Genomic DNA, 26,191 nt, shown 5'->3' with positions numbered 1-26,191 from the left:
TGCAGTGACTGAGTGTGGAGGTCGATCGTACGAGAATGAAAAAGCAAAACACAAACGACGTACGGCTGTTTATACTTAAACTTTCCAAACTCTACGACCCCTCACAGTGTTCCTTTCGGTCACATAACCACTCTCGGAAGTGATTCCCAATATCCATTCGGCTACCTCGAAGGATCTTCATCATGTAGCGTCGAGACACTCAGCAGTCACCAATCGTAGCCTCAGTTCTCATGCCGTTGCCACAGTACGGCGGCAGAATCGCTGGCCGTTTTGGAAGGTGTGAGTATGTACCTGTCAACTGCTGGGATACGTTATTGAAATGTCGATGCGATTGGAGAGGGCGAAACCATCGAATGTAAATCCGGGGTAGGGCGGCATGCATGTGATGAAGTGATGTCATGTGAAGTATCAATATCCTGTAGCTAACCCACAACGAGATGATGTTCTTGATAAAACGTATAGAAACAGAACGGTGTTCATCAACTGCATGCTAGCCGTGCCTGGGGATCCCTGTCATTGGCCCGCCCCCGCATTTTGGACTCAGCAATAAGATTTCCTGCATGAACCCATATACTCAAAATATAGTTTTGTCCAATACATCATGATCACATCAGCTGAACAGACTTCATGCTCTCGTGTTACACACATACAGCCCTCCTGCTTCAAGGTTCTAGGATATGTGTAGATGACAATGACTCTACAGGGACGCGAACATGCAGGACGCAGGAACAAGGAACAAGGGATCGGTCGTAGGTGCGTTTTGAGCGACGTGCATAGGGTCAACCCGTGCCGCAGGTTGCAGACATATTCAATTGGTTTGTTCTGAGAGCGAAAATGCAGACACCGAGGTTGTAGAGAAAAGGCAAAGTGCTGACATGTGCGCTATTTCCAACGTTGATAAGTCTTAATCGTTTCGTGTGTTTTACTTGGTTCTTCGTTATCATGGTTCTCGCATTCGCACTTGAAGGAAGATAGAAATATGTTGTCCAACGCGTAGAAAGATTTTGGGGTATCTAAACATCTGGCGCACGATCTGTTGCGGTAATGGTGAATTACAATATATTTTCTGCAATATCGGTCAATCTCCTGCTTTGTTCATCTGTCTTCTAAACAAGACGAACACGGATATGTGACCCTCGGTAGAGGCAGAGTCTTCTAGTCCTTCACATGCTCGATCTTCTTTGACCAATCCTCGGAGCTTGTCATCTCAACCCATGTTTCGTTGACTCTTTGCTCAGGTTTCTTTTGATCCAGCTCCAGATTGTCTGTTTGGCCGTTTCTGCTCGTCTTGGCATCCTGGACAACGCTGTCATTTTTGAGTATCTGTTGCTGATGACATGGCGTCGAACTCCGGATAAAAATCTCCTTCGTCTTCATAATCTCATTGTCTGGCAAAGACGGTCGAGAATGGTCATTGCCGACTAAATTTCGGATAAAGGAGAAGTTTTGTTGACGCGGCTCAGCAAAGATCGCGGTTTTGGGTGGTTCTGGAAAGGCGCCGGGCGTTGACCCAAAAGTCAGGAGGTAGGACGTGTCTTCTCTTGCGCGCGAGTGATCTGTGGCAATTTTCTTGATAAGGCGGGCCAAGAACATTTCTATATTGAGCTTGACAAGATAAGCAAGGGGATGGAACATTGCGTAGCTGCATCTGAGTGTTAGCTGATGATTTGGACAGGGCTTTTCATCGTTCGCCATTCAACCTCTCGAAGCCCACTTACACAAATCCATTGGGGATGCTCATAGCGCCAATAATGACGACATCCATCAGGAGTGAAAGGACGATGATGCGTTGGCAAAATCGGACTAGAGCGTTGTACTTCTGCAGCCCATTCTCCACTAGGTTTGCCTTGACGAGTCGAATGAAGTAATAGTTCAGATAGCCATCCATGAACAGGTACAAGATCTTCTCGATGTGGTCCCAGATTTCGTTGATATGCATCCATCTGTTGATATGTCAATGAGGCTGGATGCGATAGTTAGTAGTGCAAGACATACTCCTCACTGATCTCCAAACGTGCTGGTATCCATACGACAAAGACACTGATATTGACTAGGGTGACAGCGATGGCGGTAGTAATCATAAGTCGTCGTCCTCGTGCCCTATCTGGTAATATGACTCGGATTCGATTTATAATGATTTGCAGCAAAAGTTGCACTTGAACGGACCAGAGACAAACTTTGTAGAGTTAGTTAGATTCGGCTGGTACTAGCAGATGAATAAACTTACGAAGGCTCATATAGAAGTAGAAGCTGGGCCGAATAACCTTGAGTAAATATAGCATACATTGGATCGCGATTATGAAGCACGCTCCCAGCTCAAGCCAGATCATCCATATGTACGGGCTCCGCCATGGCCGTTGACAAAATCTCGTTTGCTGGACAGCAACATATGCGCCTGTTATAGCAAAAATATTGCTGAGACCGAACACAACGCCTGCTATGATAATGCTCGCTTTGGTGATGGGTTGAATGATATAGTCGTCGTTTACAAAAGGACCCCAGGCAGTGAACCCAGGATCTGGCATAAATTCTTCGTTCATGGCGGTCTGAATTGTAGACCTATGGTTCTGGAATTAGGACATATGGAAAGACGGTAGGTTAGTGACAGCGGCCTTACTATGGGTATCTTCCTTAAGTTTAAGCATTGTCCATTTCTTAGCAATGAGAAGTCCTGCCTCTCAGGGGAGTGACGGACAACGCTAGCCTAAACTTGAGGGAGATGCCACGGGCGGTGTAGCGTAAGTAGTGCGTAGGGTGATCCGCGTTGACCCCGCGTTTCGGGCCTCTCCATCTTATTTTGGTGTTTAGACGAATGGCACGACGCGTTTAAACGTTCGTAACCCCAAACGTTGATAGCGACCCATGGCAACCTAACTGGATTAACCCTGGTGTCGATTCGTGCATGCCCAACATTGGGTCACAAATCTCCTACATCCCGGCTTGAGTGCATAGCGTATTCTTTTATCTATCGTCAGCCCCCTATTTGCTACAACCCTTGCTTAGAGGCTTTGCGAGTTCTACAAGTGCCGACGCATAACTCTCTTGAGTAGAGAACTAGAGTTTAAGCCCTTGCTTAGGCGATTTTATCCCTACATTGAGGCTTCGTAGAAGCTTGCCTATTGGTCTCCCATCACGTTATGCACCCGAGCTGGGGGCGGGGGGATGCAACCGATACCCTAAAACCAAACGAAGCAACAAGGCCATTGACGATCTGATAATGTAACCGTCGTTGCAGCATTATATGTCGAACAGACAGAGCAAACATACGCGTGACGTAGAACTTGAAAGACTCCACCGAAAAGCGATGAACGCGAGACCAAGAGCAATGGTAAGTTGGCTGACACCCCATGCAGCTGGCCCGTCTCAGTCGACGTGGATGCCCTGTCTGAGTTGACGCAGTACGTGTCCGGAAGAGTGCTTGACAGCCGCGTCTCAATAACCAACTATCCCCGGCTTTCATGTGTCCATAATAGTCCAAAGCCGGTCTGCCCAGGATCATGAGTAGGTATAGCCTCGGGGTTTCCAGTACCCGTATGTTTTGCCAGATTACATTGCCACCTTTTGTATGGAAAGATACCACATTCAGATTTCGGCGAAATAAAAGAGCCCGTATTTAATGCACAGCCAATTGTATTTGTCCCGAAAGACAAAGCACCAATCACGCTTAACGGACTGGCAAAAGCTTAGGAGGCCATCACAGTGGCTATGTTTCCTGGGGAATGCACGAGACGGATTCTGTACGTTACTCATACACCCTATCGTATGGACTTCTGAGATACCTGCAATGTCAGAAAAATAGAAAGTCCTCAGCTGGTCGGGCGAGTAAGTGTACACCTTGTTATCGACTGTAAATGCAATATAAGTTGATACAATGCGAGGGAGACCAAACAAAGATTTGTTTGAAGGCGAGCTGCGGAGTAGGTATGGCAAACCAGATGAGACGCAAATGAACGTTTTCATGGCTTTGCAAGCTGATGGTACAGAGACAGAGAAGGAAGCCGGGTTGAGATGTCTGTGCGTCATTAACGCTCACAATCTAGCGTGGTGCACTGACCTCATTTTCCAATTCCGTCCATGGTTATCGCTTGTCGGTATCAACAATCCGCATTGCCGCTTAAACAGCCACACCCCATGCGCGTTTCGAGAGACATTAAACAGGCACACCGGTCGCTAGAAGGGTTGTTCGGAGATTGAATTCGACGACGCCGCATCACTTCAACAACTTGAGAAGCATGTGGCCACGACAGCAAGGAGGATATCAAGATCAGCGATACGAGTCGTCGTCACAGCCCTGGTGCAGCGTCGCATATTCCCTGTGCAAATCACGAACATGAGCTCGATATCTACAGCCGTGAAAATGGCAACAAAACTTATGAGCATAAGTATTGTTGTTCACGTCTGATGTTCCCTGGTTTCAGTCACTATCTCAACATCAGAAGGTTCGACGGCTACTCCTTGGATGGATGTAACGACCAGACGATCTACACCAGCCGCAGAAACATTGCGCCTGCATGCTGATTTAGACTGTAGGTTTCTTGATGCGCAAAACTCTACTATCTCCATTGTCATTACTATCAGCATCATCATCATTATTCTGAAAGTCGATAATCCTTCACATCCTCGATCCGATGGTAGCGCCAGATCTGAGGCACAAGACGGATGTGCCAGCAAGTCATTCCAATAGTACTAAGAGCTAGCTTTGGCAGCGAAGGCATAGATTTGCAGCACAATTCTTTATCAGTGCAATTTGCTTATAATTCTAGTGCGCTTTCAGCGTGGTCTGAAGGAATTGATCAGGAAACGGATTGAGACAGCCAAGGCGTAACACATGAGCAGATATCTGTGATGATGGACATCATAGTCGAAAAAATTGCGGCGGAAGGCACAAATGTGCGTGAATCTTTGCGACCGAGGCACAGGCCTTAGCTGTTGTCAGAGGTTACATTCTTCACTCGGTACACGTACGTTCATCAGCAACTCCAACTGCTTCAAACCTAGGCTAAACTGTGAGTAGCGTAGTTCTAAGTTGATAATCTGATGAAGTAAGACCTAACAGCCATGTTCTAAACCGAGAGTGCTTTGCCTACTATACATCAAGTGTAACCCAGAACAATCTCCCCTCGACACAGATCACCGTAATTGTCTACCCAACCTCTCGAAAGCTACCACGAATAAATCACGACAAACAACCGTACTTCCACTTGGGAAAGACGAAGGGGGGAACTCATTACACGCGCAAAGTCCACCTTGCTGACAGCTATCTTGACAGCTGCATAGGCGCAACCGACTGCAATACTCAGCTGCGGAACTGCGGCCTACATCTTTTCTCATTCTGAGCCAGCTCATATTAAACCACACAAACAGATCTAGATTACCTGCATTGGAGTCCTAGCAATATTTGATGTGGAGACATATCAAGATCCGACGCTGACATGCAAGTAGACTAAACGCGAGTTTGAACACGAATCGGTCAAAGTCCTCAACACTTGTCTTTTCGAAGTTGCATAGTGCAGACTTCTGCGCCCAGACTACTGCTGAGAAATACGAAAATTTGCGCATGCTCGTCTTGAGGATCACCGATGACACAAAGTCGCCCGCCTCGTTAATTGCCGTTCTCAAAATACGACGTTACCGAGCGTGGCTTCATTACATACTCCTCTAACATGGTCACTCCCGAAAGTTCGAGCCAATCACCACTGCCTAATAATGGGCTTTCGCTTCTTGGATTCGTTCTGTTGGCCCAGATGTGTTCGTCTGGTCATTGTACTGCAAGTGATTGTTCGAGTAAAGTGAAACACTGTTTAATTTGTCTGGCAGCAACCGCATGCTGATAGAGGTGCACCTATCTCTGTATCACTTTCGACCTCGAGGTCAAATATTGTCATCTCTCGCTGTAACAGTAAGTTCTCTCTCATGTCGAGACGACATTGCCACTATGACAGACAATTGGCGTCTGGACCTGTCGAATAGGTGCGTGCGTAAAAAACTCTTCGATCGAGAATGAAGACGTCGGCTGTGCTTTGTGACTTGGATTCTAGGATGACGTTTTTGAAGGAGTCTTTATATTGTGCTTTTTTATGAAGGAGTTGCGAGAGTACCGAGGCTTCATCCACAGTCGTAAGAACGCGCTAGACACTCCCACGGAGGTATCTTACCACAACGTTTGGAACGGATTCTTTAGTTCAGGTCTTAGAACGCACGTCAACCAGGAATGAGTGGGATTTCCCGAATACGAAGCACGATGAGTGCCATTGCGGGAGGGATTGCGGATCGTGGGGGCAAAGAACAACAACACCAACTCTTTAGCATAGCGATAACATCAAAGGGTTCAATTAAGCAACAGAATGTGGTTCAAGACTTTTCTTCCGCTTAGTGATGGATAAGAGTGTTAGTTACATGAGCTCTGGTAATTTATCAACACAACTTCGATCACTAGTCTTCCATCCCGACCTGTTCAACGCGGTGGGCTACCTTTATTCCGAAACAATGGCATGTATGTTTGTATCGAACAAGAGGGGCTTTTTCTCACATTTCATTTCCTTGTTTAACACGATGTGTGGATCTTCCATAGTCGTGGAGCGATCTTCAAATTCTAATGTATGCTCTTTCTGAATTGCTTTCATATGGCGTGACAATGATGTCGCCAGATGTATTTCCGGTACGAAAAAGCAAAAGGGTAACTAACGTCGTAAAGGTATAGATCGACGTCGGTTTCTTTGCTTTCGCTACTAGCGAGTCCAACATCAACTCCTAGATCTCATCGTCAATCCTACTATATGGCAAAAGAAACCAAAAGGGTTACAAGGGCCTTTAGTATGAAACAGATCGACGTGCCGTCATGTTTGCGTGCTCTACAGTCTGTACGTACGCACCTAGGTCGACGAGTCGATCATTGCGAACTTCCAATATCGAGTTCGTGGAACATGGCTCCAGATATCGCGTCCTACGTAAGGCCCTTGGAACTGTTCTTGATTTCTATTATACCGCCCATTCAACAGACAGTTTGCCTTGTAGAATACCCCACCTTGGACGCTATTTGTTCTTTCAAGTCAACCTCTCTCTCTTTGTCTATATCATAAACGGCAAGAGTCATGGTCCGTTTGTCTGGTACCCTAGTAACTCAAGAAGCGTTGGAGGCATAGCATACAACACGGAGAGGGCCTCTACTAGTTTCAATCGGGCCTGATCTTATCCTGCCACCAGACATTTCAGCCAAGCTATCACAGGGTGGCTGACTTAATCGTTTCAAGGTTGTAGGAAACTGCTCGCCCTTGATCAACCTCCTTAAATGTACTGTGTACTAGGTTAGGAAATCCAAGGACCGCTCTTAGTCACTAATGCTTTCTTCTTGTGACTCTTTCTGCGCTTATTCGTGCAGTATCAATTGAGGAGAGAAACAAAACCATGCATCGTACTGAAAGCCCGTGTATGGAAAACAGTGTACACCGACGTCATTCAGAAGTAGAAGAGAGTTTGCGGGTGTGGCTTGTCAGTGCCAACGGTTCTTTGTTGGCCGGAGCGTCTTGAAGACTAACTGCCTTGAACATGATACCAACAGATCTCTCTCAAAGGCATCGGAATCATCGTACCGCTCCGTAACGTACAACGTGGACTCTGTAGGTCCCACCTTAATTAGTCGACAGTTAGGATTGGTAGGTAGCAGGAGGACATATATAAAGACTTCGTTGCCTCACACAAAAATATCATCAGCTCTACTATCTCTTCGCTTCAACATCATCAAATAATCGATCCGTCCTACCGTCGCCTTCCACTTTGTACTCTGTACTTCTGGACACTCAAGACTCTCAATATGCGTTTCACCATCGTCTTCGTAGGCTCTATGCTCGCCGCCCTGAGCTCAAGCGCTCCTATCACCAACAGAGAGGTTGCCAAACGCAACCCTGCAACCATCGGCAATGGCAATAGTGGCAACGGCAACGGCAATGGGAACGGCAATGGCAATGGCAACGGCAATGGCAACGGCAAGGGCAACGGCAATGGCAACGGCAATGGCAACTCTGTCGTGGTCAGCCCGAGTGTAGGCCTTCCTTCTGTAGCTATTCCTCCCGTGGCCCTTCCTTCTGTGGCGATTCCTCCCGTGGTCCTTCCTTCTGTGGCTGTTCCTCCTGTAGTTCTTCCTACGCCGAGTCTTCCGCCTGTGTCCGTTCCCTCTGTCGCCATTCCCCCTGTGGTACTTCCTACAGTGGCTCTCCCTTCCGTGGTACTTCCTACAGTGGCTCTCCCTTCCGTGGCTCTCCCTTCCGTGGCTCTCCCTTCCGTGGCTCTCCCTTCCGTGGCTCTCCCTTCCGTGGCTCTCCCTTCCGTGGCTCTTCCGTCTGTGGCTCTTCCATCTGTGGCCCTCCCCACTCCGACCCTTCCTCATGTGGTTCTCCCCACCCCAGCCCTTCCTTCAGTGGGTCTTCCCGCAGTTCCCTCAGCTATTGCTCCTATTATCTCGGCTATTTCTCCCATCGTCTCGGCTGTTGTCGGTGCTGTGCCCCCCGTTCTTTCGGCTCTCCTCCCAGCTCCAGCTGTCCCAACTGCTTCCGCCGGCGCAAGTGTCGGCGGAGGAATTAATCTCGTCAACAACTAGTAAGAGGCAGCCTCTTGCCACAGCACAAGTCTCGTGTCAGCGACACCTCTGACGATCAACATCTCCACCCTCGTTGGGTTGAAGCAAGAATGAAAGTATTGGAACAGAATATTACAACGATCCTTTTATAATGGACTGAGTTGGCGTTTAATGATTCATGTCGAGCTCAGGAGCTCACCAGTAATGAAGCGCGATCTTTATGAGAAAATATTGGAAATCTATTGGCAGGGACTTAGCTAGCTTAATACATTCGCTCAATTGCCAACTCACGTGTTTTTGCAGCCATCCTAACCCGGTTTACATGTGACTTGAGACTCTTGAATTTGAATTGATTCGACCAATGATCTCTCTTCTCTTTCTGTTCTAGCCTCTTAACTATTGCAAAGTTGAAGTTGCCATAAGTTAACACGTTGTGTCATGCAGTTAATCTCTCAAAAGCATCAAATTATAAAACACATCTATATACCATCGTTCTGTGCGCGATACTACTCGACAATTAACGCTTTCATACTAATCTTCCCATAGCTGTCACAAATATCAGCTTTCCACTCTGGTCCCTCCTGTCCGACCCTGATAATGTCTTTTTCCAACAAAATCCTATATGGTTCACGAACATACAGAGGTGACATAGCACGGTAAGTAACTGATTGCGGGACCGCCTGTGTATCTCCGCTTTTTGCTGTATCCCTCCAAAAGTCAAGCATGTGGATCAGATTCAACGGTCCATGTACCACAGAACTCCTGTGCCCTTCAATCTGCCTACACCATTCTGGTGAGTAATGGATTTTGTGCCCATTGAACGTCAATGCTGAGAAACGAAACAAAGTAGTCTCTGTCTGACAAAAGTCCCGCGTATAAGTTCCGTTCGGCAAGGCTTTCTCTTCAGGCTTCTCCGTCACCTTGAGCGGGTTGTCTGCTGCAATCTCTCTCTGGAAGACCCAGTTTCGCTTGTCGACGAGTGCAATGCCCTTCTCGTTCTCAAACGTCTTCTCCACACCGACGACTAGCATCTCGCCGCCACTCTTTAACGTTTTCGGCTCTGCAGTCAAAAGTCTTGTTGTCTCACGCACTTCCTGACCAACCCTTAACTGCACATTAGGGTCTTGCGTCCATCTCAGTTCTCCACCTGCCCACATGCGCCGCGTAAACGGGCTGAGGGGGTTAACAGTGCGATCTGTGCCGTCCAAACCAAGTTCAGATTCAATCATGCTGGGTGTGAAGTACACAAGATGGTAGCCTGGCGGTACCGGCGTTCCGATAGGGGGTGCGTGGCCTGTTGTAGGCGTCCGATTCAGCGTTATAGAAAGAAGGTTGAGCTGATTTGCATCGATGAGCTGTTTACGGATCGAGATTGGTTTTCCAGCGCCGAAGCGCTCAAACATCTCTGTGCATGCTTCAGTTGCTGAGGCGTGACGGCACAGGGTCGTGGAGAGAAAGCGACGGGTTATATGAGCCATTGTTGTAGAAAGCTCGGGAGAGCAAGGAGATCGTAGATAGGAACTTCGCGGGAGAGTCAAAATGGGTTGCAATCGCACTTTCTGAGACGGGCTCTGCTGAAGTTCGGCAATCCGATGATGGTGTTGACATAGCCGATATCGATAAGAAAATAGCCTCGAACCGCAGTCTTGAGAAAGCTTCACCTTTTTAAGCCAACTTCGCAAGCGCTTTGGAAGTGCAAGGAGTATGACAAAGACTATGGTTGTCAACTCTGTATGTTCCGTCATTCGCTGTAGTATATTCTAGACATGCAAAGAACTCATCTTGCCCTTTGCAAACGGCCTACCTGATGGCGGCTAAGACATGCCTCAGCTGTTTGTGAGTTCATGTTACTATGTCACATCAATGTTTTACCATGTATTATCGTGATGACACTTGTTACTGTGTAAAAAAGTAAGTACATGTTGGCATTTCCAGCATCTGTGAGAGACTGCAGAGAGCGACTGAAAGAATTAACAAAGCTATATTTACGTAAGAGGGCTTTAGTTCAACAAGGAGAACGTGTTTGTGGATAGTCTCCAAAGTAGATTGTGCACGCTGCCTACATTTGTGATTTCCAAGCCAAGCCGCTAAGAGGTCAGCTAACCGATCAGGTAGCCGACTTCGTCAGGACGGCAACAAGCATCCCGCCTGCGCCATCCGCCAACATGTCAGCAGAACCTCCAAGAAAACGCGCAAAACTAGCATGTGTGACCTGCAACGCGCGCCGTGTAAAATGCGATGTAACCGATCGACAACCATGCAGCAATTGTGCTGCTGCGGGGGATGTTGTGTGCGAGACGCGCGAGTCAAAGCGCGGGAAGCACCCGAGGAAGCCCAAAGTGAGAGTTGAGGAGCGGGATGTAAAGTAAGTACAGTCCAACACATCAAACTTGGAAACCGTTCTGGGGTGTCCAATTGGAGTATACACAAGCTGTTCACCTCTGGTTGGACGCCTCAGGCTGCTTCAGGCTTCACAGGACGCATCTCATTACTGGCTTTGACGGATACTCAAGAGCGAAACGAGTTCAAAATCTACATGGTGGAGCAAAACTTCGACTACAAATTAAACCACGTAAAATTAAAGAGTCTTATCGACCAAGTGCTAACTTTTAACAGCTCTCAGACTGCATCGACGACTCCCGAACGCCACGCAGACGAAGTCGCTGCATCACACGTTCTGGCCTCACTTTCTTCCAACTTTCATAGTCCTGCGGATACTCACAACACTGCGCACACAAATGAGTATTCGTTTGCTACTCCTGCAGGACAAACAGAGTTTCATGGCACATTATCGAAGACAGAGACGCCACGCTCAGAAGATGATACCGCTGTGTTCCTGGGTGAATCTAGCTCACTGAGATACGTGACGGACGAACAAACACCGGTTCCAAGGCCAAATCGCCCCCGATTACGCCATGCCGTACCGAATGCGGTCAAAGCGGATGCCCTAGTACCTCAGTGGGAGGCTGAGCGACGACGCGCGAGGATGGAAGCACTTCAGGCCGAAGGCACCTTTTCATTCCCACCCAATCCAGTACGAATGGAGCTCCTGAAAGCGTACTTTGAATGGTTTCATCCTCACTTTGCCATCCTAGATGAAACAGACTTTTGGGCCTCGCACCAAGGAGGGAACGCATCGCCTCTTCTACTCCAGGCCATGTTGTTCATCGGCGTGATACACTGCGAAGAATCCACGATTACCACATTAGGATGGGGAAATCGACATCGAGCTAAATGGCTGTTCTATATCCGAGCTAAAGATATATACGATGCTACGTACGAAACAAACAAAATCACAGTCATTCAAGCGCTGTTCTTGATGAGCTTTTGGCGCGCAGGTGCTCTCCTCGAGAAGGACGCACGCCACTGGCTTGGAACAGCAATCAGTCTTGCGCAGACCAGAGCTTTTCACCGCTCGGCATCCGAATCCCAAGAGCAACTGGCAAAACTCAAAAGACGTATATGGTGGGCGATCTACGTCCGCGAACGACAGTGTGGATCCGCCCTCGGCCTGCCAAACCGTATTCGTGACAAAGATTGCGACGTCGAGCCTCTTTCAGCCCCAGACTTTGCTTCAGCATACAGCCCATCGACATCAACCGAGGACGTCCATCGCTACATAGCATACTCCATCGGCATCATGCAGCTCGCAATATTCATCGGGAAAATCGTCGATGCAGGGTACCTTCCAAACCGCACTCCACGATCAACTGATCGAGCCCAAATTCGCGACCAACTCTACAAATGGAAGCAAGACCTTCCATCTGTCATGCTTCTTGGCGATCAGCCGAGTTTCCAAGCCAATATGCTGCATCTTGCGTACAACAATCTGCTCATTCTGCTCTACCGCACTAGTTTCGTCACCACTGAAGAAAACAATAGCGCCGGTACCGAAAACGACGGGAATATTGCGCTCCAGGCCGCAGCGCGTAACTCTCGGATTGTGGAGGACATGCTTCCCAGCGGAAACATCGGACACGCACAGATGCACGTTATCACCAATCTCTTCAACACGCTTTGCATACATGTTGCGCATCTCAGAAACTCCACTGGCATCAATAGGACGCTTGCTGAGCACCGGGCAAAACTTTGTTTGCTCGGCTTGCAAGAGCTGCAAAAGACGTGGGAAGTTACGAATTGGGTGCTGCAAATGTTCTTCCAATATCTGGACCGTTCGACGGCCGCGCGTCTGGCGATGGAGGCTGATGATGTCGGCATTTCAAGTGCTGCGAGTCAGGGCGCGATTGTCGTACCTCCACTGATACATGTGGCCCACCAAGCGGTACCAGATGATGCGAATGCTGGTGTCGAACTACCGGGTGTACAAAATGATCCTGACACTTCCGAGATGATTCAAACGCCGTGGTCATGGACTACAGACGAAGCGAACCAATATATTTTCTCGCAAATCGAGAATGACTTTGCATTTGGAGAAGGCGGTCTGCTGCGATGGAGTCCGGGTGAGGTGCTCCATAGCGGCTCATTAACGGATTTTGGATATATCGGATTAGACGCAGAGGATTGAGTCAATACGATACACTTGACTGGGGTGAACAAAGAAAGATTTGTGGTCGTCCTCTAAAGAACACATGGTATATTCTAAGTTCGTAATGTCCTTCATACACTCAAGTCGTAAGTCATACGTATGCGTACCTCAGAAAGCCCTTACGCCCACTTTCCGAGCACACTCATGAGAACCATCCCCGAAATCAGTGCCAACATCGCACAAACTGTTCTGATTAAACTCGCGTTCGCCAACCGTCCGTGCAGCCAGTCTCTCGCCAACATTTCCACGATACCAACCCACGCCAGAATACCGGCAGAAAATGCATCAAGCGTTCCGATGGCGATGATCGTAGACGGGTCATTACCGTTGAATTTGTTTAGTACGCCGATACCAATACCCATGCCGATAGGCGTGATGAGCGCGAAAAGGCCGGCCATGAGGCACTTGTAGACAGTAGTGGCTGCGGCCGTGGGGAGCTCGGCGATGCAGGTCCCAAGAGCGATGCCCTCGAACATTTGGTGGAAAAGGATGACGATGAAGAGGGTGATAAAGAAGGTGTCACCTGCAACCACAAGTGTGATACCAATGACTGTCTTGTGTGTCAGTTACTCAGTCAACAAATCATGAGCGTGACCGACTCACGGATTGAGTGGAAGATGATGCCAGCCTCCAGATTCCAGACATTGATCTTTTCCTCCATGGGTGAGGGGCCACGCATAGCTCCATGGCTGTGACCGTGGCTATGACCATGATTGTACACAATCTTGTTATCTGGGGTGCTCGAAGCTGAGGTCTCAGACTTGTCACCGTCTGTAACATGTCGGTCTTCTGGGTCGGCAGCGACAAGTTTGTTCTGGCGCCATTGAACGAACCTCGCACCAATATAGTCCATCAGAAATGACAAAAATAGACCAGCCATGAAGATGGCCGCCGTTGTACCCTCATACTTCAGTTCACCCAGGCAGTCGTTGCCAAACATGAGCTCGGCATGGGTAAAAAGGTGTATAAAAGCAGTGGAGATAACAATTCCAGTGCCAAATTGCTTTAATATGATGAAAATGATGTTGTTCTTGGACAAGATCTTGAAGCGTGTGGTGATGATGGGGATGAACACTCCAATGGCACTGGTGGTGAGGATGACAAAGAGCAGACCGACGCGTAACCCGATGTTGTAGTTTCGGTCTGTCGCGTCGCAGTTCGATTCTTCACTCTCACTACCACCAACACAGTGCCTGAGTAGTATCAGACAATGGCGAATCACAACAGGTACTGACCAAGACAACTTACTCGACACCTGCGTGGAAATGGCAATGCTCTTCAGACCCAGCTGGATCTTCTGATACCGCTTCACCTGATTCCGCGGCAGTCCCTACGAGGATTTCAACATCTTCGCCGGCGTCATCGACACAGAATCTAACACACTGTCAGTACTAGATCACGAGGATGTTACACGGGTACTCACGTGTCACTCCCATGTGTGTGGCAGCCGGTGTACTGTGCCTGAAATTCTTCAGTTGCGGTGGGCCCGATAATCTGGTACTCTTCGGTACCGGCCATACACCAGCTGTCAGACGTTAGCGCCAACGCTCGATTGAACGTTCCATGGTTCAGCAAACGCACTTGGCAGTGCCATGAGTATGACAGTCAGACACAGCAGTAATTGACGGTACCGTTGATCCCGAAGGCGCTACTGTGGCTGTCACTGTAACAGTCTGCGCTAGTCTTTCTGTGGATGACGCTGGTGTTGTTGAAGATGTTGCTGTTGTTGCCGTCGTTGGAGACGGTGCTGTGACAGTCACAACCTGCGCAGCGACAGATGCAACAAGCAGCAAAATCGTGGTAGAAACCAAAGAGCGAGTAGAAGAAGCCATGATCACAAACAATCGATCCAGACGAGTGACTGCTATCGGAAATAAGTCAGCGCCATGTCCTGTTATATCAGCCGGGAAAAATATACAAGCTTCCTCAACTACTAGGCGGGATATGCTCAAGTACCGTGATGGAGATCCCAGCCTTATCGAGGAAGTTTCTTCCTGCAGTTGAAGGTGGTCGCAGTTAGCGCAGAGCACCTTGTTGGACAATCGATCTTGGCAGCAGCTTTCACTCCACCCGCTTTTCCGCTCTGTTGTCAAATCAAGGCTTTGGGATGTCTCCGCTTAGCGTCAGCGGCCTGGTAATGTAGGAATGCGAATATATAGTGTGGAATAGTGGTCCAAACGCCAAGTACAACGGGCTTGGCGTGAGGGAAGAGTAACATGGCGTGCGGGGACGTCAGGGCCGTCTATCACACATTAGTGTCAGCGGGGAGTGGAGGACGCTGATATGCGTCGTGGACGTCGTTTGCGTTGCGGTTTGCTGGGTGCAAACAGTCACTGTTCATGTCGAGATAAGCATTGTGGTCTTGTGTTGTGTCACAGGTGCTCTATTGCGCGAGAACATGTTCCCCACGTGATACAGTGGTAACATACATCCATCTGATTCCCGTCATGACACATCTCATGCGAAGAGACTGCGGAAACCTGCATGGGAATATGCAGTCAGACTCTCGGCTTAGCCAAACGCAGATACCTCTACCGACGTCGTATCGCTTAGAGGTGAAAGTTCTTTGCTATTGGCAGGCCATCATGGTGCTCTATGAGCCTCCGAATGTAGTCGATAGCGGAGACCAGCGGAGAAATGTCTCCTCCAAGATCGAAGCTTGGAACCTCCCGAGCTCAACGCATACAATGTACGTGAGCCAAGAGAATGGATCGCTGACACGTCGGTCTAACTTACAGTTGGACTCCACAGACTGGTCCGTACTCGCAGCATGAGGCGTTCGATTTCGATACTTAGCACAGGTAGGCTAGAGCGGCTCCGATGGAAGAGTACCTAATGAACAATGGTCAAGGGTAAGAAAGGCTTCCTACACCATATAAAAAGACTACATGCCGTCTTTAGAAAACTGTATCCAGCAACCCAGACATCTCATTGAACAGCAGGTCGCGTATTTTCCTCGAGTCAAAATCTCAGCCCAGTCAAACTCGCAAGAATGGTTGCTCGTTTCTCTGCTCTCATGCTCCTTGGAGCTTCCGCTATCCTTGCGGGTCCCCTCGCGCCTCGTCAAGCAACAGTCACTATCACCGAGATTGCTGCTGCTCCCGCCGCTACAGCCTGGAACGCCGGTGCCGTCAACGAGTACACCATCCACAGATCCTGCAACGCTACACAGCATGCGTACATCAGGAAGGGACTGACAGAGACCATTACCATCTGCCGCCAGGCTCGTGACCATATCCTCCGCTGGGGCAACTCTTCGGAAATCTACCAGAAGTACTTCGGTGACGCGGCGACCGGAGAGGCCATTGGCTGGTACACCAAGATCGTCGATGGCGACAAAGCTGATGTTCTGTTCCGTTGCGACAACCCCGATGGCAACTGCGATATTCAGGGTACTTGGTCACCAGCTCTTGTCTGAGCATGCGAGATGACTGACTTTGAACAGGCTGGGCTGGTCACTGGCGTGGCTCCAATGCAACTTCCGAGACAGTGATCTGCGACCCATCCTACGAGCTCCGCCGTCCTCTTGAGGGCATGTGTATGCACGGTTACACGGTCGCTACCGGTGCTACCAACTTTTACTGGGCGTCCGACCTTCTCCACCGTCTTCTCCATGTCCCCAGTGTCGGCGAAGGTGTAGTCGAGCATTACGGCGAACACACCTACCCTGGTGTCCTTGAGTTGGCCCAGGAGAACGCCACATATGCTTCGAGAAACAGCGATTCTCTGCAGTACTTTGCTCTCGAGGTGTACGCTCATGATGTTGCTATCCCCGGTGAGGGCTGCCCTGGTCGTTTCACCGTTACCGTCACTGCTTCTGCGACTGCTTCCGCAACTGGTACATCTGCTGCCAGCGCGACAGGTGTGGTTGTTAGCTCGGCTGTTAGTTCTGTTGTCAGCTCTGTTGTCAGTTCGGCGGCTGCTGTCGCTACGTCTGCTGCTGCTGTCGAGGCATGCACACCCCACAACGACCACTGGTAAGTCCTTCAATCTCACTTTGATCCTAAAAGCAGGTGACTAACAATTTACAAAGGCACTGCCCTCCCGGTGTCCCTGAGCCCGCTTCTCCTCCGGCTTAAGTCAGTGCATGTGTATAGGATGTCTTAGCGCACGAACCCTAATGATCATGATCTCTGATGACTGAAAAGCGTTTCGATAGATTTAGTGATGTCCGCGTTCAGCCATCATCTAAAGTTGTCTTTCTTCTAATTTTTAACAACTTCACTTTTTTCACCTATCATTTAAGTGAGACCATTTTGGTGATCACAGTCCTTGATATATCCAGGTAAGCGAAGGCTTATAATCGAGTATGTCCTCCACACAATGCGTTGGTATTGGACTTTGCCCATAGCACCTTCGAATCAGCGTACACTCTTACATGATGTCATCTAGCCGAATGGCATACCTTTTTAAGCATCGTGGGTATCGCAGTCGGAAAATAAAAATACTCGTGGAAGTATCTCAACCTGGTCTTGCCGTTCCAAACACTCGCCATAAAACTCAAAGTATTTGACCTGCCAAACGTGAAAACGTCTTTCATTTTTCTTACCATTTTCACAAGATCCGCGACTAAACGTCCAAAGTCCAAGGATGAGATGGAAACCGCATACAAGTAACTAAGTAACCAAATAAAAAGCTCCCCACCCGCCTTATAGTTTCCCTCAGATCCACTCCCAACCCCCAAACCTACAAATCCTCCCCTTTCCCCTCCCCTAGCCACTAAGCCCTCGGCTCCCTCCCCCCAATCTCCCCACTCTCCCTAACCCACCCCTTCCCCCGACCCGGCACCGCCGTCCCCCCCCCAACATCCTGCTCAGCCGCCCACCCCCTCAGAACATCCAGCCCCACGACCCTCAACGCCCCAACATGCGTACTCTCCAGCTTCACGCGGGGAACATCCTTAATCCCACTATCAAGCGCCTGCTTCCACCGATTCGCGCCAATGCACCACCGCTGGCCCTGCTCGACGCCCTGCCCGCGCAGGTCGACCCCCCGCGAGGCGGCGAAGTCGAGGAACCCGCTTGTCAGGGTCGCCGCGATGGGAGAGGCTTCTGTGCAGAGGCCGGCTTTGAGGGTGGTGTCTTGGATGTAGGAGGGTTGGGAGCGGGGGGAGGTGTGTTGGAGGAGGGGTTTTTCGAAGACTGGTGGGGGGAGGTTAGTGGGTTGGTGGATGTTTGTTGTGGGGGGGGGGGGAAGGGGAGTTCAGCCAGAGGGACGGCTTGAACGAATGAACGAGAGGGTGGTGGTGTGCTGTGTATAACTAACCATTCTTCTGCGTAACATCAATCCTGCCTTGTTCGTTCTTTGCCGACATATTTATCCAGATATCAGGTAGTCTGTTGTGTTGTGTTTGTTGTATCTTATCTTCCTTTGCTTCGATTCCTCGTCTCAAATTTATCTTGCAATTGTGTAATCAAGTTTCTCTCCAAAAACAGAACACGCAACAAAGGCGCCCTCACAGCCCATCATATACCACTCTCCGTATCCCCCTCACACCAGACCGCTTTCCGGTAGCCCATGATGCCTCCATTACCATCCTCGAGTCTTGACGTCAGTGATCCCAGCCCCCGATCCTCACCTCACCTCACTTCACCTCACCTCACCTCCATAGATCTCGTCACGCGATTGGCGGTATAGTCTAGTTTACATCTCCATGTTCGGGGTCGGGATTAGGTAATGATATTGCATGGGTCTCGGCTGTATGTATGTATGTACGTTCACTATGCGTGGTGGGCTAGGGCGGAAGGGGTTAGGTTAATTTTTCGTGACTTAGTTTAGAGGGGTTTCCTATTCGGTTTGCGGGCTTATGGAGTGCTGGGCGCTGGAGATGTCCAGAGCACTGCACTGGTATTGGGGATTATGTGCAGTGGTCTGCACCTGCTTAGAGCACTGCAGGATACAGGGCTTAAACGTCTAGGCTGCGCTAATGGGGTTGTATTATTAGTTATTTATAATATAACTTTGTTGGGCTCTATCTACTATTCTGTCCCTAGCGATACTGTTCAGGAACACTGGACCTTTGGGTAGTGTATCCCGGTTGGGATGGAACCCGTGGCTAACATGTGTACTCTTACTAATGTTTACTGTGTAAGAAGCAGCTAGGTATTAACTTTTACACTAGGTCATTCTACTTGATTCTTACTGTGTTGCGTCTATCTGCTTATACTATAAGCATGAATACGCTATAAACCCAAAATAATGGAGTGCTGGGATGGGCATAGGCGTTATTGCGTGTATGGGGGAGTATGGTGTGGAGGAGAGGTAGTGTCAAAGGAAGTCAAAACGACCTACAGCAAATCTCCATACGATTGCCTACCTCCAACCACCCAGCTAAGATCCGGCGAGGCACTCGACAGCCAGCAACCAGCAGTCCAGCATCCAAACTGCATAATCCCAAGTGCGAAAGTGAGCAAAGCAGCAGAAAAAAGGCACCTCGCACCATGCATATAAGAGTAGAGTAATAGCAAGCAAACACTCAGGGAGAAAGTCCCCCTCCATTGACCAACCTACCAAATGCGGTGCAAAGCCCAAAACGCCCACAACCCCCAGTCCGAACAATCTCCTGCGAAAAGTGACCCTCCCTCCACACACTACAGACACATCTACTCCCTACGACTCTTATTCGCGGCCAGACTACTTCCCGCGCCATCGAACTCCGGATCATACTCCCCATCGCGCTCCGCCCCTCTAGCCGCCTTAGCCTTAGCCTTAGCCCTGATCTTCTTGATCTGTTTAGCCACCGGCGCCGCCTCCTCATCGCTATCCGCATCGATACCCGCCTCGCGCAACCTCCTCTGGCGCTCCATCCACTCATCATCCGTCTCCTCATCCTCACTATCCTCACCCGCAGCAACAGCGTACTGACCATCAGCGTGACCAGGCTCCTTGATGAAGTTATCGATGATCCAGTACTGCATGCCGTTCATGATGAGGGGGAAGACGAACATGACGAAAGTGATTTGCAGCGCGGCGTTTCCTTCGGTCCAGCGCAGGGCCCAGTCGCCGACCCAGGCGATCCAAGGGAGGAAGGCGAAGAGGGCGAGCACGCAGAGCTTCATGCAGATTAGGCCGAAGAAGTAGATGATGGATTGCTTGAGCCACCATGTTGCGCGCGGGGGGTGGCCGTAGTTTCCTGAGCGGATGGACTCGGGGGGGTCGGCGAGTGGGGTTAGGAGCGCGGCGCGGGTGAAGATCTTGAGTAGGAGGACTAGGATGGGGATGCCGATTGTGGTCTGGGTGTGTTAGTTATGGTTTAAGGATATAGATATGAAGTGTGGTGTGTGACTTACATCGATAGCCAAGTTGAGCAGATAGAACGAGCACGGATTCGGCTGGTCCCCCTCATCCATCGAAACAGCTTTGGCAGCATTCTTCGCACTCATCGTCGATGCCACATCGAATTTACCCGACGACAGCATGGACATCAAGATATTGGCCAGATGCAGCAAGACCGAGCCAAAGACCTGCTTGGACACGTCGAAGAACCAGATCTTCATGGGCCGGCGCGGAGACTCCCTCAGCCTCTTGACCGCCAATGACGACACGGCCAGCAGTCCGAGCGCACCCTGCACGATAAGGGCGAAATCTCCAAGTAGATTGCATTCTCCGCTGTCGCTGTCGTCGTCCAGAGGCGAGGTTTGCGCGGTCGCTTGCTGCGTGGGTTTGGCGGATGCCATGGCTGAGTTGACTGGCACGGGAGGAGGCGTCGATGTAATCTCATCTTCTTCTTCCTCCTCCTCGACGACCGTAGAACTAGGTTGTGGCGTAGGAACAGGTTCAGGCTTGACACCATCAATACCAACAAGCTCCGTCTCGAAGATCAACGTCGACCCCGCGGGAATAGCTCCATTTGGCTGGTTCCCATAGCCCAAGTTCGGCGGGATAGTCAGCTTCCTGCCTTCTCCCGGACACATGCCCAGCAGGCCCTGTTCCCAGCCGGCAATAACCTGGCCCTTGCCTATGGTGAACTTAAACGGTGTTCCGCGGTCATAGCTGGAGTCGAATTTGGTGCCGTCGGTCAGCGTGCCCTTGTAGTTCATCGACAGCTTATCGCCATTCTGTGATTTGCGCGTGCATTCAACCGGCTTGGTGACGTCGATGGCGAGCGTCTGCGCGTAGCTGAGGGCGGGGAGCAGCGCGACGAGGGGAACGAGAGGCCGCATCTGCGGCTAGAGGGCGACGGGTGGTCGTGGCCGCGGTGGGGAGTGGATGGGGGAGGAAGAGAGAGTGCACGGCGATCGTTAGCTCGGTATGCGCCTCAGATGTGACGCTGCCAAGCCCTCCTTACTCGCCAGGTCGCTGCCTTCTATTTCCATCACGGTATCGGCTCTAACACCAAACGCCTCGGCCCAGCTAGGTAGCCGCATGTCACATTCATTGTTTTTGGGGTCAGGGGCAATGATTTTCAAAACCAGCCAGTGGAGACAAACATGACCGAGAACACACAATTCATTTTCAAGGGAACGGGTATCTATCCCAAGTATGCCAATCTCCGGCCAAGCCACCCGCCTATAAAAAAGAAGAAGAAGGACGCCAACAATGCAGTTCAACATGCAACCAGAAACTACTTCGATATATACGCGTACAACAAACGAAAGGAAGAAAAAAAGACAACCAGATATGGTAGTGGTGGTGGTCTTGTCACTCCACATCCTCCGGCCTCTTGATAGGGCTCGCCCTCACCGGGCTGTCAATCATCGGCGGCGCACTAATGCCCGGCGCAAGCTGCAAACTGTTCCTAACCATGCCTCTAGTATTCGCACCAGAAGCTTGCGTACTACCACCTCTGCCCTCGCGATCTGGATCCGCAGTGTCGACAGGCGCGTAGATATCCTGGGCCTGCAGATGCGCATTCATAAGAGCTTCATCCCTCATCTTCTTCAGCTTCATGTAGTTGTACAATGCAATGCTACCAATCGTGACAACAAGCCCTGTGAGGTTGATGGGCGTGAGTGGGTCGTCGAAGACGAGGTTCGCGGTGATAAGGGTGACGACCTCCTTGAAGATGCCGCAGATGCTCAGAGTGACAACCGACGTACGCTTCAGGAGCGCGAACTCCGAGGCCGTCATGAGGAATGCAAGGATGCCAGGGAAGACGAGAATGCCGATACCGAAAGCGATGCCCCTGGCGTCGAAGAGCTGTGTGAGACCGTCGCCAAGCGCGGAAAACCCTTCTACGGGGACCGCGAGTGCGAATATGCTGATAAACATGACAGGGGCGAGGAAGAAGATCGAAGAAAATGGGTTCGCTGTTGCGGGGTTGCGGAGGAGGAGGATTTGTGTGAGAGACCAGCGGAAGCCGGACGCGCAGGCGGACGCCATAACGAGGATGAAACCAAGGGCGTGGAAGGCAGCTTCACCAGCCACCATCATGACAACGCCGAGTGTCATGATTAGAATGATAAAGACGAGTCTCCAGGACGGCTGTTCGAGGCGAAACAGAAACGCAAAAATCAAAACGAACCCGAGTGCAGACGACTTGCACATTGCTGTCTACGTTAGCGTTTGTCTGGTCTGTGTTGGACGGTGGGGTCCTACTGAAAAAGGTCAACGAGATGAACTTCAAACTCGTGTTTCCCAGCCCAATGTCCATCCCCGTCGCTACACCACACGGGCCGAGTCTAGAGAAATAGAACCACTTTGTCATGAGCGGTTTCTTGGGGTCCATTGGCTCCACGCGCCCGCCCGCAGCATGCGGGTTGAGAGAGTCGTGTCGCGGCCGAAGGGAGGGCACCATGAACAGCACCAGCGTCGCGAGCGAAAATTGGACAATCATGTGAAGACACGTTGTAAATAGGGGAAAGGGAAAGATGTTCTTGGTCTCGCCGTCGCCCTTTTCTTCCTTGAACATCCACTTGTTGTACACGGATATGGATATCGAAAAGAGGTACCTGCAGCGTGTTAGTCGTCGTCGTCTTCGCCTGCCCAAAGCTGCTCTGCACGCCGTACCATAATCCAATGAGCACCCCGTTGACCATCATCGACCGCATCAGATTCTGGTCCGCCATCTTCTTCTCCTCCTTGGTGTACGTGATCTCGGGCACAATGCGCTGGTCCAGCAGCGTGTTCCTCCTCTTCCGCCGCCGCCGTCTCCGCCGGTCTCTCTGTGTCAGCCCCGTCTCCTCGTCATCCTCGAGGCCGTCTCCGCTCATGTCGCCCAGCTCAAAGTCGGTGCTGTCGCTGTGCGAGTCCGAGTCCGAGGGCGAGGGGTCAGCGTCGGACGTGTCCTCCCCTTCTTCTTCTGCAATGTGGTCGGAGCGGCGTCTGCGGTGCTTGGGGTCTTTCTTCGAGGTCGGCACGGAGCCGAGCAGGGAGGATGAGCGTCGTCGGGCGTTCGTGGCCGTGGTGGCCGGGTCCATAGTCGGTGTGGGAGGGTGCAGGCACGCTAGGTTGGCTGGGCGCAAGACGTCGGTGAAGCCGTCCTCGCCGTCGGAGAGACTGGAGTCGGAGGGCAGTGAGGGCAGTGTGCGGAGGGGAAACTCATCACCCGGATGCGTGTGCGTGTGGTGCGTGTCAGGTGCTCCCAGCTGCTGTTTAGTGTCGTCGAGCCACCGTGCCAGCGCAAAAGCCGGGTTCGCGTGCGTTGCGGTCATCCTTCACCCTTGGACAGCTGAGCTAACCCGTCTGGAGCCTTGGCGTAGATCCTTGACTAGCGAAGGGGGTCGGCGGGAGCATGCGCTGCAAATCCCCAGATGCTTCTACCGCTGCAGCGACGCAGGTACGGCCAGAGTGACTGAGAACGGCGTGCAGACATGCGAAACCGAATACCCACGGTCCCATATATCAACTCTGTAACATTCCAGGGACTGACTCCCTGAGGGTTTCCACGCAGATGACGTTGAAACAGGCCAATCGCTGTAGTGCGCCATAATTTCCACGAAATGCATGGCATATGCTTTGGCAACGTCACATGTCACATACACACACGCTACCACGACCGGACCAAAAAAACACACCTTCAATTCGAAACGAGGCTACTATGAGCTCGTCTGAGATTTCGTTTTGCAGCCACCGAAACGCCGGGCAATGAGCAAAAACACATCTCGGAACGTTCCGAGGCCCCTGACTCTGAAGCTGATACCAAATATGAACACCGGCGCCGAAGATGCTAGTATGCATGTCAATACGCTCATCCAACTCCAGTCCCAACAAAACTCCATCATATGCAAAACTCATACCAAGAAAATAGCCAAAACGATACACAGCTCATGCTGCTGGTGCAGGCGGAGGAATAGGCTGGGCAGGCAGGTTCTCAATCTGCCGTATCAAAAAGCTCTTCTCGTCAATGAATTGCTCGTCGTCTGTGCGGTCTTCGAGGAATGTGGGGAGGAAGCGGAGAAGCTTCTCACGATTGCCGATCAAGATCCGCTGCACCGCTAGGGACTTGTGTGGGTTCGCGACAAAGACCTAGATGTGTAAGCAGACGTGGTCTGGTAGGACATACAATTTATAGCCTACCTTGAATACGTGGAATCCCTCGTACTGGATCATGCGCCTATCATCTCGCAGCAGCTTCATGATAATCTTGAGATTCTCGCCCGAGTCTACATATCGTGTCATGACAATGTAGTTTGCCCGGTCCAGCAGAATCTCGCCCAGCAGTTTGATCGACTGCCGCTTCGTTACGTAACTTTCCGACTGGACAAGCCTTGTGTTGAAATTCTCAAAGAACATGTCAAAGTTGGTGTGTAGAAATGTCGCCACGAGTGGTTTGTGTTTCGTCAATATCTCCTGCTCACACATCAGCCGACACAAGAAGAAGACTCGTCCAGACATCGTACCTTGAATGTGTTGAATGCGTCTGCACTGACTTCAAACGCGCCCTTCTCTATCCAGTCAAAGTACTTCCAGAATACGCCGTTGCCCGACGCCGGTATGTCGGGGTTCACATTTGCAAGATCGAGCTCCTTTCCGTCTTCAGGGCCGTCGTGGTACAGCACCAACGCGGCGATCGCATCGTACTTGAGCGCTTCCCGCATGATCCCTCCGCATGGCATGGCACTTTCCCGTCTCTCGTACCCATAGTTCAATGCTATTATGACCCTGGACTGAAACTGGACGATGTGGTGTAGTACCTGAGGAGTATCTGTTTGTTCGGGTCCTTTGTACCGGAATGCAGTGGAGAATACGACTTGGGCGTCCTTTCGCGATTCGAACGGGAGTTTGTGGATGTTGGTCGCCAGAACGAAGAACAGGTCTTCCGCGATGATTGCTGCGAGGAGCTGGTGGACGGATTCTGGGTTGACTTCGGTGTCTTTGCACCAGTCAGCACTTTCGTAGAGCTATAGTTGGAGAGCATCTGCGTGTGTAGAACACGACTGTAGGGTGTGATAGTACCTGGCGTGCCCTGAAGTCTTTTCTTCATTTCCTGTAGCTCCAGAGCGAGCTCATTCTCCAACTAGCCCTAGTCAGCCTTGTTCTCGGCGGTCTTGCACAATCGAACCTTTGGGTTGGGCTTGTCCTCCTGGCTGAGCCTCATCGTGAGCTCCTTGACACATCTGGTGAGGTCCATATTCGTCTTCGCCGGTTTGCGAAATAGGAAAGCCATGTTGAGAGGGAAGACCGTGGAGCGGGGGTCAAGCAGATGTAATGGTTTGCTGCAGCTGGGGCCAGAAAGCTGCTATCCAAACGGCGACGACATGCAAGCGGCTCCTGGTGATCTATACCCGAGGGGTGACGTAGTTGTATCTGTATAATAAGCGTGCAGGGATGCGAGGCGGCGCAGTTGGTGCTTTGCTATGGGGATGCCCCGGTCTCGCGTTCTCGAGTCCAGGGAAAAGGACCCTGCTCCGGCTTAATTCCGCATAGCCAATCACGTGTTGCAATGCCATATGGTTCACATGTGAGACTCCAAGTGTGTTATGATTACAGGCTATTTGTTGTTGGGGAAATAGGCATTGCTTTTGTTGTCTAGTCAATCGAAAGAGCAAGCATAAACAATAAAGTGCGGACAAAACTTTCACTGGCTGTCACAAGCCTGTCAACCATACATGACTACTCTCTTGTATGCTGGCTGTAATGTCGATTGTGTAGTGAGCCAGATGTGCGGGACAGGATGTTTTCAGGGTTATTGA

At 50.5% G+C, this 26,191-nt stretch overlaps 11 protein-coding genes across 11 annotated transcripts; 4 read left to right on the top strand and 7 right to left on the bottom strand.

Annotated features, from left to right (window-relative positions):
* Positions 1 to 1,560: 1,560 nt before the first annotated feature.
* P153DRAFT_270873 (uncharacterized protein) lies at positions 1,561 to 2,540 on the bottom strand (the record flags this gene model as incomplete). The annotated part of the gene is made up of 4 exons (XM_033662897.1): positions 1,561 to 1,642; positions 1,719 to 1,943; positions 1,996 to 2,176; positions 2,228 to 2,540. Coding segments are annotated over 4 exons (801 nt in total), but the record flags the coding sequence as incomplete, so codon positions are not given.
* Positions 2,541 to 5,500: 2,960 nt separating this feature from the next.
* Positions 5,501 to 6,061, top strand: P153DRAFT_15147 (uncharacterized protein). Its single transcript, XM_033662201.1, has 2 exons — positions 5,501 to 5,768; positions 5,818 to 6,061. Exons 1-2 carry the CDS (start codon positions 5,664 to 5,666, stop codon positions 5,968 to 5,970), a joined length of 258 nt encoding a protein of 85 aa, XP_033529435.1. The 5' UTR covers positions 5,501 to 5,663; the 3' UTR covers positions 5,971 to 6,061.
* A 1,749-nt stretch (positions 6,062 to 7,810) lies between these two features.
* P153DRAFT_380848 (uncharacterized protein) lies at positions 7,811 to 8,593 on the top strand (the record flags this gene model as incomplete). Its single annotated transcript, XM_033669972.1, has 1 exon — positions 7,811 to 8,593. The coding sequence occupies one exon, from the start codon at positions 7,811 to 7,813 to the stop codon at positions 8,591 to 8,593; it is 783 nt and encodes a 260-aa protein (XP_033529434.1).
* A 485-nt stretch (positions 8,594 to 9,078) lies between these two features.
* On the bottom strand, positions 9,079 to 10,050 carry P153DRAFT_279757 (uncharacterized protein; the record flags this gene model as incomplete). Its single annotated transcript, XM_033663035.1, has 1 exon — positions 9,079 to 10,050. One exon carries the CDS (start codon positions 10,048 to 10,050, stop codon positions 9,079 to 9,081), a length of 972 nt encoding a protein of 323 aa, XP_033529433.1.
* Positions 10,051 to 10,737: 687 nt separating this feature from the next.
* Positions 10,738 to 13,097, top strand: P153DRAFT_352932 (uncharacterized protein; the record flags this gene model as incomplete). The annotated part of the gene is made up of 2 exons (XM_033666404.1): positions 10,738 to 10,937; positions 11,189 to 13,097. 2 exons carry the CDS (start codon positions 10,738 to 10,740, stop codon positions 13,095 to 13,097), a joined length of 2,109 nt encoding a protein of 702 aa, XP_033529432.1.
* Positions 13,098 to 13,237: 140 nt separating this feature from the next.
* P153DRAFT_279899 (Zip-domain-containing protein) lies at positions 13,238 to 14,950 on the bottom strand (the record flags this gene model as incomplete). The annotated part of the gene is made up of 5 exons (XM_033663049.1): positions 13,238 to 13,668; positions 13,722 to 14,311; positions 14,367 to 14,492; positions 14,542 to 14,643; positions 14,700 to 14,950. 5 exons carry the CDS (start codon positions 14,948 to 14,950, stop codon positions 13,238 to 13,240), a joined length of 1,500 nt encoding a protein of 499 aa, XP_033529431.1.
* Positions 14,951 to 16,110: 1,160 nt separating this feature from the next.
* P153DRAFT_279795 (zincin) lies at positions 16,111 to 17,197 on the top strand (the record flags this gene model as incomplete). Its single annotated transcript, XM_033663038.1, has 3 exons — positions 16,111 to 16,510; positions 16,564 to 17,095; positions 17,152 to 17,197. 3 exons carry the CDS (start codon positions 16,111 to 16,113, stop codon positions 17,195 to 17,197), a joined length of 978 nt encoding a protein of 325 aa, XP_033529430.1.
* Positions 17,198 to 17,837: 640 nt separating this feature from the next.
* On the bottom strand, positions 17,838 to 18,432 carry P153DRAFT_372269 (uncharacterized protein; the record flags this gene model as incomplete). The annotated part of the gene is made up of 2 exons (XM_033669377.1): positions 17,838 to 18,259; positions 18,384 to 18,432. 2 exons carry the CDS (start codon positions 18,430 to 18,432, stop codon positions 17,838 to 17,840), a joined length of 471 nt encoding a protein of 156 aa, XP_033529429.1.
* A 1,288-nt stretch (positions 18,433 to 19,720) lies between these two features.
* Positions 19,721 to 21,280, bottom strand: P153DRAFT_380841 (FK506-binding protein-like protein 2 precursor; the record flags this gene model as incomplete). The annotated part of the gene is made up of 2 exons (XM_033669971.1): positions 19,721 to 20,350; positions 20,408 to 21,280. The coding sequence occupies 2 exons, from the start codon at positions 21,278 to 21,280 to the stop codon at positions 19,721 to 19,723; spliced, it is 1,503 nt and encodes a 500-aa protein (XP_033529428.1).
* A 334-nt stretch (positions 21,281 to 21,614) lies between these two features.
* P153DRAFT_330029 (TPT-domain-containing protein) lies at positions 21,615 to 23,941 on the bottom strand. Its single transcript, XM_033665419.1, has 3 exons — positions 23,067 to 23,941; positions 22,656 to 23,008; positions 21,615 to 22,606 (listed from the first exon to the last, which is right to left on the bottom strand). The coding sequence occupies exons 1-3, from the start codon at positions 23,708 to 23,710 to the stop codon at positions 21,759 to 21,761; spliced, it is 1,845 nt and encodes a 614-aa protein (XP_033529427.1). The 5' UTR covers positions 23,711 to 23,941; the 3' UTR covers positions 21,615 to 21,758.
* A 120-nt stretch (positions 23,942 to 24,061) lies between these two features.
* On the bottom strand, positions 24,062 to 25,870 carry P153DRAFT_362742 (conidiophore development protein hymA). Its single transcript, XM_033667210.1, has 5 exons — positions 25,561 to 25,870; positions 25,455 to 25,515; positions 24,899 to 25,371; positions 24,576 to 24,848; positions 24,062 to 24,524 (listed from the first exon to the last, which is right to left on the bottom strand). The coding sequence occupies exons 1-5, from the start codon at positions 25,663 to 25,665 to the stop codon at positions 24,324 to 24,326; spliced, it is 1,113 nt and encodes a 370-aa protein (XP_033529426.1). The 5' UTR covers positions 25,666 to 25,870; the 3' UTR covers positions 24,062 to 24,323.
* Positions 25,871 to 26,191: the final 321 nt, after the last annotated feature.

The sequence above is a fragment of the Dothidotthia symphoricarpi genome (assembly GCF_010015815.1).
Source record: "Dothidotthia symphoricarpi CBS 119687 unplaced genomic scaffold P153scaffold_1, whole genome shotgun sequence".
NCBI lineage: Eukaryota > Fungi > Ascomycota > Dothideomycetes > Pleosporales > Dothidotthiaceae > Dothidotthia > Dothidotthia symphoricarpi.
This window is presented reverse-complemented; position numbering and strand designations above follow the sequence as displayed.